This window comes from Thunnus thynnus, chromosome 5 (genome assembly GCF_963924715.1).
Source record: "Thunnus thynnus chromosome 5, fThuThy2.1, whole genome shotgun sequence".
Lineage (NCBI taxonomy): Eukaryota > Metazoa > Chordata > Actinopteri > Scombriformes > Scombridae > Thunnus > Thunnus thynnus.
The window spans coordinates 12,737,795-12,755,743 of record NC_089521.1 but is presented as its reverse complement, the minus strand read 5'-3'; the positions used below and the strand labels follow the sequence as shown (position 1 = coordinate 12,755,743).

Genomic DNA, 17,949 nt, shown 5'->3' with positions numbered 1-17,949 from the left:
TAATCTTAGGTCAGACAAATGACCACCCATTACAGACTGGACACAATAAACAAATAAAGTCAGAGCAAATCCATAAAAGTACAAAATTCAGCTCCATGATCAGTTTAATATTTGTGTTTATTTTAAACTTTAAAGCCAGTTTTGCAACAGGTGAGAATGTAAAATAACATTGCTTCATATTTAAGAACATTTAAAGATCCCCCGCAGACATGTATTAAAAACATATAAAGATACTCTGCTTGCAACGATAATGTGTGTCTAATTATGTTTTTTCCACAAAAAAAAACGTATAATTACCACATTAAAATCCTTTAAAAGGTATCTACTCCTTCTCCCTCATAAATTTCCCAGAATCTATAAATATGCAAATATATTCCATTTCTGAAGTTTAACTCTTTGGACACAAGATGTTTCATACTTCACTGAAAAGTCCATTTTCAGTGTTTGTGCACTGAAGGTTTGAAGTTTCCACATCAGACTTGTGTTTTCAATGAGCTGAGAGAAACTTTCCACTTTCAGTAGATGAATGTGAAAACCGGCTCCTAGTGTTAAACTCTGCACATACATCATTCTGCACACTGAAGGTCAAACATCCAACTGAAGCAACAAGAAGAAAAACATATTTTTGAGCGGAAGGGGACTTTATGCTTGAATAATCAAATGGTGAAGTGCAACAGCTTTGTGTTTATAATGTTTTGTTTGTAACTCCTTTGAGGAGCAAATCTGAGCAGATTAGCACTTCCATTATGCAAGTAGCTGCGCTCAGTTTGGAGTGAACCACGGGTGTGGAATGGAAAACAGCCTTCAGTCTCAAATGTAGTTCTGAAACTGCTCCAAAATCATTTATTTTGTACTTTATGAATACATAAAATTTTGCTCCCACTAAAATCTCTGTTCCCTCTTCTCAGCTTTAAAGTCATTGCTTTAAGATAGGTGTAATCCCTATAAATATGTTTTTGAAAATGAATATATCATAAATATGTTTTTTTTCTTCTTTTTTTGTTTTGTCCTCATTCACAGGAAGGTCATATTACAGCCACAGAATATTTCAGCAGGCCATATATTTATTGACCTGAAGGTTTGAATCCAGGTCCTCTGGTTGATGTATGGTTTCTGTAGTCAGTGAGCCACCCTACTGCATAATTATTACTATCAGTGTGTCAATCCGATGAATTTAACTGATTTTTATTGTGACTGATTTATACAATTCAAAAATAGGGCTAAATGTCCTGTAAAGGTAACATAATGATAGATTTCCTTTGATAGAGCCCAGATACTGTGACTGATAGATTTCTCAACCTACACACACCTTGTTAAGGGTCAACCTGACCAAACCTTGAATTTTCCAAGCATGTATTCAGATTAATAAACTGTCTCCCACCAAGGATCTTGGAAGATGTGTTGAGTAAATTTATAAAACCAAGACTTCAAATATATGTATAAGCAGACGGCAAACATCCTGGGGGATTGTAGGGAAAAGTAAATGCAGGAATACCTGGCTGTTTGTAAATTATGGGATCACTTGGTGTCCTGGTGTCCTGGTGGTTGAGACACATGCAGTGTGGTTGCAAAATCCCCTTTTTGATTCTGGCTGAAGAACTTTTTAGCTGCATGTTGTGTCTTTCTCTTTTTCCCCACATCTCCTGTCTGTATCTACACTGCTACTATAAAGATAAAAACACTTAAATAAAAAGAAATAATATGTTTAATGATGCTTTATTTTCTTTATATATTCAAGTAAGCTAATATTTGGCCATTTGCAACTTACACTAAGTAGTATGCTGCCTGTCGTCCTGATTACCAAAAATGACAAAGATGTCTGTTTATGACATTCTGTTACATGTTGAAGGGAAAAAAAGGAATCATATTATCATATGATCACATCCTGTTGAGTTAGCCACCTGTGCTTTGTGTCCTTTTGTACAAAGCTGTGTAGTGTTTTGACAATCTGCAGTGGTTGTACATTATGCAAATCTAAAATAGTTTACCCAACCACCTGTCTGATGAGGTTTGCCCTTTATACGGGCTCCTATCAGAGCACAATGACAGAGTTGAATGGTGGTGGTCTGAACTGATTCCCCTTCCTACCATTGTACTGCAGAATAAAAACTAAATAAATAGAAGAAATACAGTGCACCCCAGTGGATATGACAATAGAAAAATGAACTGTACAATCAAAATAAAAGAGTATGAGTTTGCCTAGCAAAGAGAATTAAAGTTCCTACAATTAAGTTTCATATTTTTCTTACTAGTTTTACTACAGTTCTGCCAAACTACTTGTGAGAAAAAAGATTAAAATGTCAGTGCTGAAAATTTCCATGAATTCCATGTGAATTCCACTATGTACTGTATGTCCAGTCCACCTTATCAACCACTGGCTCAGTACAAGCAGCTCACCAGTAGGAGGTGCTATCATAAAGGCAACAGAACAACCTCCAGGCTTTTTTTCTTAACTGATAATATTGCTGCCTGGAGTTGAATTCTAATTTGAATACACAGGCAGTTTCTACTTGAGTATCATGAACCATTACCAGTTAGTGAAGGTTGTCTGCCTTCAGTAAACTGGATCACTTATTCTACAGCTCATACTAAAATCACAAATAAACATAGCACAAAAAGTGAGGAAATTTGTGTTTGGTAGATTATTTCTTTGTTGTAACAATGCTTTTGGCAATAAATCTTATACCATTGGAAAGCCTGTTTATTTCCCTTTTAAATGGTGCCACATTTGTAAGGAACATGCATTTGTGGGATGAGCAGCAGAGCTGAGTATGTGGCTTGCGCCGATAAAAAATTTGCCAAATCTTCTCTGCCAGTGCCAAACAGCTTATTTTGCTGTTGCTATTGACTCTTGTTTTGAGCTTCTGGTATCCCCAGGTGCTGCCAATCAGGTGCCTGATTGGCAGCATAGGGCTGCCAGGAGGCCTGCCATGACTGCCCTTCACCATCAGGCCCGTTTGCACTGGTGTCGGCAACACATGCACTGGAACCTGAACATGTGGAGGAACGTTATGTTCAGTGAGTCCAGATTCTCCCTACAGCAGTTGGATCATAGGGTCAAAGTGTGGAGAAGACGTGGAGAACGCTATGCTGATTGCCGCACTGATAGAGTAACATCTTTTGGTGGAGGCAGTGTGATGGTGTGGGGAGGCCAGTGGCAATCCCATATCTCCACAGTCTGGGCCTGAACTCTATCCTCCAAGATGACCCCCCCACAGAGCGGGGTTCATCAGAGACTACCTCCAGACTTTGGGAGTGGAGAGGATGGAATGGCCTGCCAGCAGTCCTGACCTCAACCCCACTGAACACTTGTGGGATCAGCTTGGGTGTGCTGTTTGTGCCAGAGTGACCAACACAACCACGTTGGCTGACTTGCGACAAATGCTGGTTGAAGAATGGGATGCCATCCCACAGCAGTGTGTGACCAGGCTGGTGACCAGCATGAGGAGGAGGTGCCAGGCTGTTGTGGCTGTGTATGGTTCTTCCACACGCTACTGAGGCTCCTCTTTGTTAAATGAATAAATTGTTAAATTGCCAATATGTCTTGTTTCTTCAAATTTCAATCATCCAATCCACCAAACACCAAACAATGTCAATGGCAGAATAAGCTGTTTGGCATTGGCAGAGAAGATTTGGCAAATTTTTCATCGGCACAAGCCACATACTCAGCTCTGCTGCTCATCCCACAAATGCATGTTCCTTACAAATGTGGCACCATTTAAAAGGGAAATAAACAGGCTTTCCAGTGGTATAAGATTTATTGCCAAGAAGCATTGTTACAACAAAGAAATAATCTACCAAACACAAATTTCCTTACTTTTTGTGCTTTGTTTATAAATCTGTCTGACAAATCTTTCTGTCCAGCTGAAACCTGAAATAAATTGATTCCATTTATGTATTTATAATGCTATGATCAATTCAAATGGAAGATTTTTTAAGTGATAGAATATTAATCACATATAAAAGCAGTTTTTCAGGTTATCTTAGAGATGATGAAAGGTGAAGAAAACATGTTCAACAGTTTTGCATCACTGTCATAGACAATGTATTGCAAAAGCTAAACCTACTGTATTGAATCAAAGGTAGCAAATATTTCCATATAGGACAGTTCTCCTCAAATGGCCGTCCCAGCTCTTCAGTTTGAACATCTATCACATGGACTTGAAAAATAATGAAAACTTCACTCAAATGTGTTTAGGTGCCTCCATGTGTGACTATGACAGTATAAAAGACTGTTAGAGACAGATAAAGTCCCATTAGATGTATGTGAGCTCGTACTTCATCTCCTTTTGTTTAATGTCCTCAGTTTGCCTGCAGCCATGTACTCCAAACTTTCCCAGACTCTAAGCAACTTGTTCTTGTCCTTGCTACTGAATTACTTGTCTTTGTCTTCATCTTCTACCACCACTCTCACCGTTCTCTAGAGCATGTGCCAATTTAATCACTGCCAGCCTCCCCAGTGGAATAAAGAAACACTAGTTTGTCATGTTAGCTTCCCCATCTCACACCGCAGGGTCAGTTGCCAACACGCTGTTATTGCACAGAGCATTGGGACTGAGGTGTGTCTGCTGTGGGTGATATCCCACCTGTCTCAGCCTGCCGCCTAATGGAGAGGAATCTAATCACCTCGCCACAGCCTCTTCTTCCTTCAGCCTCTGTTTAGAAATAGAACGGAGGCCAAGGAACAAGGCTACATCAATCATAAAAGGATTCTCCGGAGATCACTCTCACAACTCTGTCAGAACAACATCCAGTCCACTGATGTTACCTTACTTTACCTCAGGTGGACACATCCTGAACCACGAACATTTAAACCCACTATCCTCTCTGTCTGGTTGTTTCTTGCTGATTTGTCCTTCCCTGTCTTTCAACATGAATCAAACATCCTTATTCCTCTTTCTCTTTCATCCCACAGTCACTTCTCCTTCTCACTTTACTTTCCTTCATATCTCTCCCCCTTCTCTCCCTGCTCCCAGCCCTCCCTCTCGCTCCTTTTCTTAGCTTCCAGACTCGCTCCATGCACACCTTCTGCCTACAATTGATAACATCCCTGGTGGAGCTCCTTTATTAGCCACCCACAGGCAGATTAACCAGAGCAATAATACACCAATCAACAGCAATTATGCACTGATAAGCCCAGGGAGAGCTCTGCTGGGTTGTAGAGTGATTGGGTGTATTTTAGTGAAGGATTGAAGGTTGTGTGTCTGTGCATACATTTACGTGTGTTATACAAGCATATTAAATCGAGTGCACTTTGTTTTTGCCTGCAGTCTTAATCCCTTCATATTGCATATTATTATAATCAGATGTAAAATCAGTCCTAGTCCCCTGGTCCTTATCAAATGCTAATTGAAGCCATGATCAGGGCAGGTTGCATCCTCATCTGTGTAGTCTCAAAGTTATTATTGAAAATATAGGCACGAGTGCAGCTAACCAGCTGAATAAATAGAGGTTTGGAGTCAATATGGTGTATCATTACTCTGTGAGTGTACTGTATTATGTGTATGTGTATTATGATTGAAGACATCCCTTCTCCCATCATTACAGCTCATTAAAACACTTCAGTTACAGTGTTGGCACTTGTTAGTTTTGGACTTTATTGCCTAAACAGCAGCCTGGCATTGTTATAGAGCAGCTAAATGATGATGAAAACGAGTGGAAGGGTAGATATGAGTTTCCTGCCTGCAGGCATTCACACACCAGCCAAGTCTGATTTCAAGAACAGCTGTGCGGATTTAACCTCCCCCCTTCTCTCTCGGTTTTTGCACAGACACAAACACGATTCAATGCACACGCATGCAGGTACACACCCTGCACGTGCATATGCGTGCATGAGCTTGCATGCGCATAGAAACACAAACAGGAGTTTTTAATGGAAGACCAAAGACCTTGGAATCTGTTTACTGCCGTGCAACTGAGAAGCCAATCTTTCAATTCCAGATTAGCTTTATGCCGGTGAATTTGCCAAACTGTTTGTGTGGATGCATCAGATTAGTCCCCCCCCCCACAACTGGCTTCAGAAACAATGATCCAAGTCTCCTATACAAGTGGACCTCTAATTCATGCTTATTTCATTTGTCTCTTTTAAGAGTCAAGCACAGCGCAGCAGATTTTGATTAATTCTTGCAATTTCAGTGTCAAAAGGCTGTGTTGTAATTCTGGAAATTGGCACAGAGAAACACCTATACAGTGTGTGTGTGTGTGTGTGTGTGTGTGTGTGTGTGTGTACAAGATTCTCTTTTCACCATGGTTTCGCTGAGCATACGTCTCCTCCAACCTTGAGGTGTCTCAGCCCATGACCTCCAAAAGTTAATCCTGGAGCAGAAAATGAAACAGATATTTACCATTTCTTCGAGCATGAAATGAAATACATTTCCTTTGGTCGTCCCAGCTCTAATTATTTCTGAGGATTTATGACAGTGTCATTATTATTTTTTTTAAGGACAGTGTATACACTGCGTGCCAAGACTTTGGCAGGTAGCCTCACATTCTTTTACATGTTCCTGGAGAAGCTCTGTGAGGCTTCTGTCTCCCAGTCCATTGACCTTAACACCTGTGATTGATATGGGAGGGGAGATGTGCAAGCATGGTCTATCCAGGGGTGTGTGTGTGTGTGTGTGTGCTCACGCGCATGGACGCGTGTGTGGTAAGGTTAATTGAAGTTGTTAGAGTGAAAATGATTCCCTCAGGGGGACATAGCAGGTGGAGGCGGTAGGTGGGTTCAGCAGTGGGTGACGGAGAGAGACTGGGAGAGAGGGATGAAACGGAAAAGGTGGGGGTGGGGGTAGAAGGGTGGGGGCAGAGGGGGTCAAAGGGATTGATCCTCACCCCCAGTGCTCAGAGGCAGTGATACACAAGGATGGAGAGATGAAATGATTCATCTAAAGGTCAGATGTGTCTGTCCTTTCCTCCATCCGACCCCTCACCCATCGTTGTTTTTGCCTTTGATCCCTGTGTCTTTCTTTGCTTGTATTTCTTCAGCTAAATGTGGACTTTTTTCCACATTATGTCCTATTAATTTACACCATAACCTTTACTAAACCAGTCCTTGTTCCCATCCTCTCCTCTCTCTCTCTGTCTCACGCATCCCTCTCTATCTCTCCATCTCTGTCTGTCTGTCCCCTCATGTGGCCTTTCCCCTCTCCTCCCATACTAGCCTTCATTTCACAGATGACAGGTTGGCTGACTGTAATCCAACAGATGCTGGGGCGGGGAGGCCTGACCAACTGTTTTAACTCCAATCAGCTTTTATTGCTCTCCGGAGGAACCCCACACAACCCCCTGCCAGCCTGACATTTCAAAGAGCAGGAGAGTGCAGGAGAAACTAGGAGAGAGAGAATAGCAGATATATATGTGTGTATATGTATCTGCATGTACATGTGTGACTGTATGTGTGTGTATGTGTGTGTGTGTGTGTGTGTGGCAGGGGGCTGATGGGGAAAGAAGGTGACAGTCACTACCCCCTGTGCCTGGTGAGGGGCCAAACTGCTGGCTTCAATCAACTTAGACACATGTGTTTGTGCGCGTGTGTATGTGTTTGTGTGTGGCAGAGAGGGAGTCCGGTGTCAGTGGGGATGGAGATGTCGCTGGTAATGCATCTGCCACTGTTGCTCGCTCCCGACAGCCTGAGCCACCCCTGCATCGCCCACGTCTGTTGCCTCCTTCCTATTCTCCATCCATCTCTTCTTCTGCACCTCACCTCCGTCCTCCCCCTCAGCCTCTCTCCATCCCTCCCTCTGAGACAAAGACAAAAGCCGCTGCAAGTTCCTACAGTGTGACTTTGAAGCTGCTGTTCAAACAAGATCATGCTATATTGCTGTTTGTGTCATTTGAACAGTCTCCAGTCTGAACTATTGTACCTCCAGTCTCCCTAAATGTCACTGTACAAATGATTATTATCAAAAGTGTAGCTTTTACAGCACATCACCTGAAGAAGCAGCAATGTTGTTTCTTGAATTGTTAGGCACTAGAGGATCTTTCAGAGAAAGAGTAGCCTAATTTCCAGGGAATTATGCAGGCGATTTAAGCTATTATCACAACTGCCTCTGTGACGGCTGTAATGCAGTTATTTTAACTAATGTTTAATGCCAAAGGTGAAGGGAGAATTAATTTAAGCTAAGTAATTTAGTTGTGATTTGTGTTCACATTTATACTCTGCTGATTTAACTGAGTCCTTTGTGGACTGTAAAACAGGATACCTCGTAGTTTGTGAAGAACTAAACAAAATAAAAAATACCTGATTTCTACCATCATTCTGTTCCCTCGCAGCAATGCTCGTTTTGTTCAGTTCAAAAGCACAATTGCAGACATCCAGAAGCCATCAGTCATTTGATAAAAGGGTACCTCTGTTTATCTGATGATTAATGGGTTTTTACTGCTCTCTGTAGTCCTGCAGGCCACTTGAACTCTGCAGCCTGACCTACAGGCTATTAAAGCCAGAGAAGACCATAGAAACATTAATGGGGGGCATGTGAATCTTCTCTCTTCTAATCACTTTTTACTGCTGCTGCCACAAAGAGGTGATGTGACCTTGGCCATGACGGTGTTGTTCAACAGGACGCTGATATCATACGTGAGTGCTTTCAACAAGACAGACGCAGACATCCTCTCAAACATATCCACTTTTTACACTGGGTGCAAAATCAAGACAAATTATATCTTTAACTGATGATGAATAAACAAATTAATAAAAGGAGCTAAAATGAATAAATGAGGATTAAGTCCAACAGCTTGTACAGCGTAAAAGTGTTTGTAATACTACACAAATACCAACCAGTATGTTGCTGTTCAAATATTGCCTGAGTATTTTTTTTTTTCTTTTTTCCTTTTCTGAACTCAATGTTTGACCTGAGATTCAATGATTGCGGCTGAAATGCCAGGCTGAGTCACAGTAAAACCTGTCCTTGGCTGTCAGCATCAGTCTATTTTTACAAACATTTTATGTTAGATATGTGTAAAGATCTTGGTATTTTGGTATATGTTGATTAAACATCTTTGACACCAGATTAGAGGCTTGGCAAAGAAGTGAGGATTATACCCTCTAGCTCTTTTTCCCACGTGCTTCAGCCTCAAACAGATTCTACAGGCTTGCCCTCTCACTCCCGCAAAGCAACACGCTGATTTTAACATGTAGGTCTACTAATTCATTCTAGACTTAAAAGAAAAGGATGGCTTGAGTCATATTGTAGCAACCATTGCAGTCTCCACTCAAGTGACTGACTTTGCTTTGTGTTTTGAAGCAAGCACCAGTAATGCAGCTGCCTTCACAGACAGCATCTGTAGGCAAATTTCCTTGAAGGGCTCATATAGCTCATATGAATGACTCCTAAACAGCACGGGGAGCTCCCACTGTGAGACAGAGGGGTACACAATGACAATCACACAATCTTTCATCTCCTTTGTACCTTTAGAAAAATAATTTGCTTTTACAGTATTTTCCTTTCAGCAATTACAAGACAGGTTTAATGTCCCTGTGGAACATTTCTTTGGATATCTGCAAACGAGGTATTTCCTATATTCTCAGGTAACTTCTTTACCAATTAGAATGCTATATGTGACGTGGAGAGACTCATTTTTCAGCATCAAAATGAATATTCATGTCATTCTCTGCTTTGCTCCTTCAACATGTATGTGCTGCCAAGTATTTCCAGCAAATGGGACAGAGAATATATCTCAGATTATTGTCAGAGGGCCATAGATGTGATCAGATCTACTTTTAAGTGCAACAGACTAAGGAAGAATCAGCATAAGATTCTCCATTGCATATCATCCTGTTATTTAGTTATATTCATTATATTATTATACCATATAGTATATTTAAAATTAATATCTCTCCTATCTCTCCAAGTGCCATTCAGAGCTCAGGGGGGATATTTAAGGTGAAAATTAGTAAGCTTCTTGATAAGCTCCTCCTGACTGCTCACAAGTGCATTTTGTACAACTGGGATCAAAGATGCTCAAAGATGACCCTTTGGCACAGAGAGATCTTTAATACATCCACTTATGAAAGAATACAGACTGTTCTCAAAGGGAATTATTTCTTTGGAAGGGTTGGTCATCTTTTCTCTCCATCATACATAATATGGTCTGCACTCTGCTGACTGAACTGAAACTGAACTTGAAGAATGAAAATGTAGAGGACTAGAGACTTCATTTGATTTAATTTATTTACTTTTCATTTACATATTCATTTATTTTGCCATTCCTGAATAAAATATACTTATCTCCCACCACTGATTAAGAGGAAGGAAGAGAAAAATAAGAGAATGGAGATGCAGCAAAAGCAAAATATGATTAAAAAAAAAAAAAAGTTCAGTTTTGGCTGAGGTCAGCCTTTGCTCTGAAACCATTTACAGTTCCTGTTGCCTTACAGTCAAAGTCTGTTTCCTCCAAGAACAGTGTGGGTCCCATCAGATTTGGTCCCTCGTTCTCTCACACTATTTGTTTACTCTCAATGCATGAGAGAGATGGGAAAAGGTTAGTGTTTTGGCTTGTGGCGTGGGTAAAAGCAGGCTCCATTCACTATAATGTATATGACACAAGCGGCACATACTGTATTTCTCTTTCAAGTAAGTCCAGTAGATCATTTAGTCTGCACACATAGCGGGGTCCTAGAGGCTAGAGTCAATGACATTGCCAGAAACAGATTTCCAATTGGCTGGAGAGGAAGGCTTGCTTTGTGTGAGTCATTTTCAAGGGTACTCAGCCGGTGTATGACAGAGAATGAGGTAAAGGTCACCTATGCAGCCAGAACCACAAGCAACTGCTCTTAATAGCGGCTAAATGGGTTTTGGCAAATAGTTGTGACTTTAAAATGGTGTTCTTTTTGTTTAATCAGGAATCAACAGAATAAAACAGAAAGTAGGAATGACTGGCCAGCTGGGAGATTAACTGGTGCTTAAATTGGAAAAGTTTAAAGAAATAAATACTGCCTAGTCAAATAATAGGAGAGCCTGCAGTTTATAGTACATAGCAACAGCAACAACTCCAGTAAATGCAGGACAAACCTTGACAAATACAATGACCACCTGGTAAACAATGCTCATCTGGTGCTCAATATAGCTAATACAAATATAAACAGCAAAAGATGCCGCTGATATATTTTAATGAAGCCTACGCCGTGGAGTGATTACAGAGGAGGATACTGCTCTATTCTTGTACTCCATATTTGTTGTGTTTCTCTAAGCTCAAGCTGATAATGAGGCAGACAGGGATTGTGCATGCTGAATGAGTGATTAGTGAATTTATTACAGCTAAATGTAGTTGTTTTAGTCCTTCACCCCACGCTGCCATTAAATGTCCCTGTGATTAGTGAGGCGCTCACAGCCAACCTAATTATCCACAGCCACAGCCAAACCCTCTACATGATTACTAACAGTTTGCTTCTTATACTGCAATTATGTTCTTTGCAATAGCAAAAAGCTATGATTAAAGAGGAAATGCTTGCTTTGTGTCTTTGTGTCTGTGTACAGGTGTATGCGGATGAAAAATAACAAATATGGTTTTGCTGTTTTCTTCCAAAGCTAACCACGTCAGTTGCAGCTGCATCGTCCATCTCTTTTCCGTGTTAAGTGCTTAAATGTAAAAAAAGAAAAAAAGTCAGATTTTTTTGAAGTGGTTCTTTGCTGTGCGGTACAGGGATCCAATTTTCTGTCCTTAGACCCACAATAGGATAGAGAAATCCATCTTTATTCCAGGCCCCAGCATATTTGACTGTTAACAGAATCTGTGCTGTTCAGGGCTTGAAGGCTGCAGCACCACTGAGAAGAAAAGGGAGCAAACTGGGTCAGATGACTGTGGATGTGATTTCATTATGTCAGTAGAGAGAGGTGAGATGTGGGAGACAGTGTGAGATGTCAGAGTCTCTGTTTCTCTGCCGAGATTATGTCTGACAAAATTTGGATGAAAGTGCATATTGTGGTAATTGCAGAGGAATAGTAAAGTGTTTCCATATCCATATCCATTACAGACCTGTGGAGAAGGTTGAGGGGTTTTTGGGAGTGGAGATGGAGTGAAAGCATTTTTCTAACCAGCAGGGGGCAGTGGAGTTGCAGCTGTCTGCCCAAGTATCTGTGTAAGTGTGTGTGTGTGTGTGTGTGTATGTGTGTGTGAGAGAGAGAGAGGTGGGGGGGGGGGGGGGGGGAGAGAGAGAGAGAAGCCAGTTTCCCCTGGTGAGTATTCCCTTCACAGCCTCTCTCATGGGCATGTCAGTGTACAACCAGCATACTGTGGTGACATTTGAAATGAACACCAGCCGACCACTGATCATGGTACATGAACATGTTGGCTGGTGGAACATATGTACGTGTGTGTGGGATCCCATCCATTCGCATACAAGAGTGGCAAGGGCTCAAGAGAACTACACTCCAAAGTCCTCACACAGCCTCGGAGACGTGCACAAGTGTCCTCCTGCATCTGGATAATTATGAGACTTTATCCCCATGTGCACGTGACTACAAGACGCATTCCTACTCTCCACATGTAGCCGTCCTTCTTGTGTTACCCTCAAAAGCAACATCTTTGTTGAGTGTATGGATTTGGTTACCTTTTCTGTTTCACCATTTGTGTTTGTAGGAATAGCTCTGTACATGCATTCAGCCACACTTACATCTGCATGTGAAAAATGGAAATGAGAGCCAGCAGACGCCTTGCTGTCTAACATGTGCCTTTTAAGAGATCTATGAGAGACTATTGAGAAAGTAACCTGTCCTATTGTCTCCTTTAGGCACACCCTTCTTGACCCCCTCCCCACTCTAAATCCTTTATGCTTCTACAATGGGTGTCATGAGAAACAGCGTCACCTGAGCAAAGATACAATATGAATAGATTCTTTCTTTCTTCTGCTATCACGTTTTGTCCCTGAAACCTTTCTCCTCTCTCCCAATATTTACCGCCCCTCTTCTCTCATTCTTTTTCCCAAGCTCAGGGAGGTGAACAGGTGAAATGTGACGCTTATATTTAACAGCCAGAGGTCATTGCCCTTCATTGCCCTTTCATTCACTCCTCTCCTCTCCAGTTTTCTAAATGTTTGCAGATGAACACTAATAGTCTACTCTGTATGTGGATGACACGCTAATTAATCAAGCGCACCATGCTGGCCAATCCAGTAGCAGCCAACAGCTTCTAGCACGCAGCTAGTTGGCAATTGGCAGTTTGTACAACCCTGAAGGGCTAAGAGTTCACATGCATGTGTTTGTGTGTGTGGAGCGCTTGTTTGTGGGTGGAAGCATTGTAATACTAGCAGAGTGTGAATTTGTGTGTGCACACATTTAGTGTGAGGTAATGTGCTTACAGCCCCCTGTTGAATTGGTTATGAAGCTATTCATTATATGGTAGTATGGTGGAGATACTGTGCAGTGTGGGCTCCCTCTCACGTCTGGAGTTTATTGGACTCTTGCCACACATTGAATATGTTCCACTTTTTGGTAAACCTTTCCCTCTATTTATCTATCTCCCAGTTTTTTCTCACTTTTATTATCCCTCTACCTTTAGCAATTGATTGAACAAAAATGAACTTGAAAAACATTCCTAAAAAAAAAAAAAAAAAAAGGTCTTGTAATGTGTCTTGATTGATGTCCAGCTCTTCATTACAGCATTGTTTAGTTTGATCAGTTGTTTGGGAGGAGACTATTAGTATGCACATCCTGTGGAGTGTAAGAACCTGCAGTTGCAGCCGATTGCTATTTGGCCGATGGTAAATTTGTGTTATCTAGCAGAACTCTTTGATAATTCTTGCCTTGCTGAATATTCCACAAACATCCAGAAAAAAGGAGCTGTTCTGAATTCTGTTTATCCTGTTGATTGAATTTTGCAGCTTGGTGGCTCTGCGGATAAACGTGTGTAAATATGCACATAAACACATGTTCGCAAGCGCACACTGACACACAAGCTCAAACACAAACGAAGACGGCTTCTCATTAATTTCTTTGCAGGGAAGTGAGAGAGAGAGGGATGTAGGGTGTGAAGGAGTGGAGAAGGATTGATGGGAAGCAGGGAGGTACAGGCAAGGTGATTAAAAACTCAAGCTACAGATGTTTCTGGAACACTTCAAAGTGGTGCGCCTGCCAGTGCCAGTGCTGGGCATGATGCATTATTGAGATGGTGCCCACCTGGCACCTGGCGCTGACATCACATGCCCGGTCCACCTGGCACCGCGCAGTCACGTGGATGACACTATGGGTCACACCTCCCCACACAACCTGGCTCCCAGTGTGATGAAGGGCATCAGGGGAAACAGCACACATGCTCAACAACACACCTCAAAGGCGCTAAACTGGGCCATGCGCTGTTTGCAAACTTTAATGAAAAGTGGAGGAGGAGGCAGGAAATGTTCTTGTCAAGCATTTCCTCTCTCGCTTTGTGTTGATATATTATCTCCTACCTACATGATATATAACTTGAATTAAATTTTATTTTCCCACTTGGCTTGTAACTGCCCATTTAAAACACAGCACAGTTGTGTAATGTTTAAGCAATATTGTGTTTTGTCTTACTTACAGAAGGAAGATGAATGCAAATTAGATGATGCACTACAGCAATTTCATGTCTTATCAGATAGATTATTGAATGTGCAATGAGGTTAATTCAGTAGAGTCTGTATTTTGAGGAATATTAAAGGAAAAAGCTTGGGAATGTTCCTGGAATGTCTTCAGCTTTGAAGTAGCCTATGCTGTGGTGTTGATGCAATTCTTTCTGCTTAATATTTCAGCAGCCCCCTCAACCTTGCACGCTGTTTAAGAATATTTAGAGGTCACAATGTGTGTGAATGAATGTGTGTGTTTCTCCTGCATGTGTCCCTTGACACCTGTACTCTCTCAGGGTGTGAGGAACAGACAGAGGCCAGAGCCACAGTCACAGGTCTCAGACCAGTGGGGTGTGAAATGAATCAGAGGGCCAACACACTCTCCCCCTGCTGCACACACACACAATCACTGTGTGGCTGTGTTTGTGTGTGTGTGTGTATACTGTATGTGTGTTTGAGAAAGAGGGGTAAAGGACATGGAGAAAAAAGAAAGAAGAGAGGGGGCTGAGACTAGAAACTCTCCCACACTGTGGTACATTTCTTGGCTGCAATAATAGCACCTCAGTAAATAAAGTCAGTATAAATATTTATGAAGGCTGTAACACTTTCTGGTGAGAGATGGCACTTGGAGTATTGATGGTTTAGCTTCAACAGTTCAGTTCAGTTTAGTTTTTATTGTCCCCAAGGCTGGATTACCAACTGGGCAAAGTGGGCCCCAAAAGCCCCAGATCCACTGCATGTCAATTGGTTTTTGGAATTTGATTAAGTGCAAATTTGTTAGGGAATTTGCACCACCACAATGGACAAGAATGGATGTTTCAGTGAAGTAGGAGACATCTTGTGTCTAGCAGTTAAATTTTTGAAACAAACAATATTTGCATATTCATATCCTCAATCTTTCAAAGAGATTTTTAATAATAATATTAATAATAAACTTTAGGTGTATAGCACCTTTCATAATCATAAGTAAGTCATATCTAATTAAAGGCTAAAGTGAAGAGATAAGTTTTTAGCCTTCTTTTTGAAGTATTTAGCAAACTGGCTTCCCTGATATCTATCGGTGGTGTATTCCATAGTTTTGGGGTGTGATTGACGAAGGCTGCATCCCCAGTTTTCTTTCATCTGTTGCTGGGAACCTCCAATAAACCGGCGGCAGACGATCACAGTGTTCTTGAAGATAAATAGTTAACAAGGGAGTTAACAATGTAGCTTGATCCCAACCCATTAACTCTCTGTATATAAGGAGGAGGACCTTAAAGTCAATTCTAAATGTTACAGGAAGCCAGAACAGAGCAGCTAAAACTGGACTAATGTGTTCCTTCCTCTTGGTTCTGGTTAATAGCTGAGCTGCAGAGTTTTGAATGAGCTAAAGTCTCTCAGTGTTTTTTTTTTCTGGAGGCCAGAAAGAAGTGCAATACAGTAATCAAGTCGGCTTGAAATGAAGGCATGAATCAGTTTTTCTTTTCTCTCTGTGTTTTAGGACTAGTAAGATTTCAGTTTTATCCTTGTTTAACTTTAATAAATTATTGCCCAATTATTTATTTATTGCCAGAAGACAGGTAGTAATGGAGTTTATAACTGCAGAATCATTTGCTTCAGTGGAGATGTACAGTTGTGTGTCATCTGCGTAACTATGGAAACACATATTGTGCTATCTGATGATGTCACCAAATGGCAGCATGTACAATGAGAATAATCATAGACCAAGGCAGTTCCCTTGTGCAGCCCCACAGCAGTTGTAATGTTCCCCAGACACATGATCTCCAAGACTGATGTAAAACATCCCCCTTTGACGTATGTTTTGATCCAGTTTCACACAGTCAGAAAGACCAAACAACTTTTCAGGATGATTGATTAGGATGTCATCGTCATATCAAAAGAATTGAGACGTTATTGTCATCAGAGTTTAGTCTGAGGTCACTGATTATTTTACTAAGAGCAGTTTCAGTGATGTGGTTTCTTCTACAGCCTAACTGAAATTCCTCCAGGATATTGTTTTCTTTAAGAAAGGAGATTATTTGTACTGCAACTATCTTTTCAAGTATCTTATTAGTGAAAGGAAGGTTGGATATCGGCCTATAGCTGGTCAGTGCATTATCATCTAGGTTGGGTTTCTTCAGTAATGGTTCTACAACAGGTCTTTTGAAGGCATCTGGAAATTTGCCTGTTTGAAAAGATGCATTCATAATCTTCAGGACATGACTTGAAACACTGTCGAACACCTGCTTAAAAAATGCTGTAGGCACAGGGTCAATACATGTGGTGGAGAAGTTACATTCAGTGACAGTCTCGCAAAGCGTAGTTATTTTTTTTAAAGAGAAAGAACCTTTTTTGTGGAAAAAAAAACATATCTGACACAAATTATTATTCAAAACAGAGAATTTGAATATGTCTCAAAACATACAACAAACTGACTGACTGAACTTCAACTGGTGAAAAAAGTGACCCAATCATACAAATTAAGCTGTGGATGTAATTTATGAAGCAAGTTTGCACTAAATATATGTGCAATAAAATATCCTTGTTAAGAGCAAATAGAGTTTATGTGGATTTAAACTCATGATCACAACCTACAACTCTTGAGGAAAAAGCAAAAGATGCTCCAGCAACAAGAAACTGGGCGGCAGCGTAGAGGGCGTCCGGCTCTCTGGTTGGCTTGATTCGCTGTCAATCATATGTGACGGCTCCGCAGCACCTCCCACAGACGCACAGCGGCAGCGCAGCTTCCACCGACAATGATATTCAAGGCACTTGCGGCTCGTCTGCAGCGATAGGAGAAAAGAGGAGAGAAAAGAGAGAACCTCACCTCCTCAAACAGCGGGTGAGGTAGGGAAAAAGAGACCGAAAAGCTCCAGAGAAAGAGTGAGAGGAAGAGAAGAGGCTGTGGAGTAAACAGAGAGACAACAGCGGCTTGGACCTCCAGCGAGGAGTGTTTAATTGTCTGCGCTTCATTATAAAGTATCTGATTTTCACACAGATTCGACATGTCATCGTCCGGTAAAGACAACAGCGGTGCCCAACATGCCAATTACGTGGGACCTTACCGTTTGGAGAAGACGCTCGGGAAAGGACAGACAGGTTAGTTGGGACAGCTTGCTCGCTGCATCCTCTTTAATTGCACAATTTATTTTCGGAGCGCTCCGCAGCGAGTTGAAATTTGGCCGGCTGGGTGTCTGCAGGTGATAAATAACTAACCGTTTAGTTACAAACACCTGCCCAGCCCAGTGGGGGAATTTTTGGGGGTTGTTATTTATTTTATTTATTTTTTTTGCCGGTGAGCTGACATAATCATTGTTCACGCAATGGGACAGGAGGGGATTTTAGGTGATGTTGCTTTACATTGGTTTGTTGGCTGTGCGTTGGCGTTGGACTGGGTGTGTGTGTGTGTGTGTGTGTTTCCAGCACCAGAGCAGCGTGGAAACCGTCCA

General features: G+C 41.4%; 1 protein-coding gene across 3 annotated transcripts in view; it reads left to right on the top strand.

Annotated features, from left to right (window-relative positions):
• The first annotated feature begins 17,173 nt into the window (after positions 1–17,173).
• LOC137182808 (serine/threonine-protein kinase BRSK2) overlaps positions 17,174–17,949 on the top strand; it is a 175,242-nt gene continuing 174,466 nt past the window's right edge. Inside the window, exons 1-2 of one of the 3 annotated variants that reach the window (XM_067589311.1) lie at positions 17,175–17,347; positions 17,499–17,599. In XM_067589311.1, the coding sequence (XP_067445412.1) occupies positions 17,506–17,599 (94 nt within the window). In that variant the 5' untranslated portion in view covers positions 17,175–17,347; positions 17,499–17,505. Of the gene's footprint in view, positions 17,600–17,949 lie in introns of all 3 variants that reach the window. The other 2 variants (XM_067589313.1, XM_067589312.1) reach the window with 2 other exon arrangements.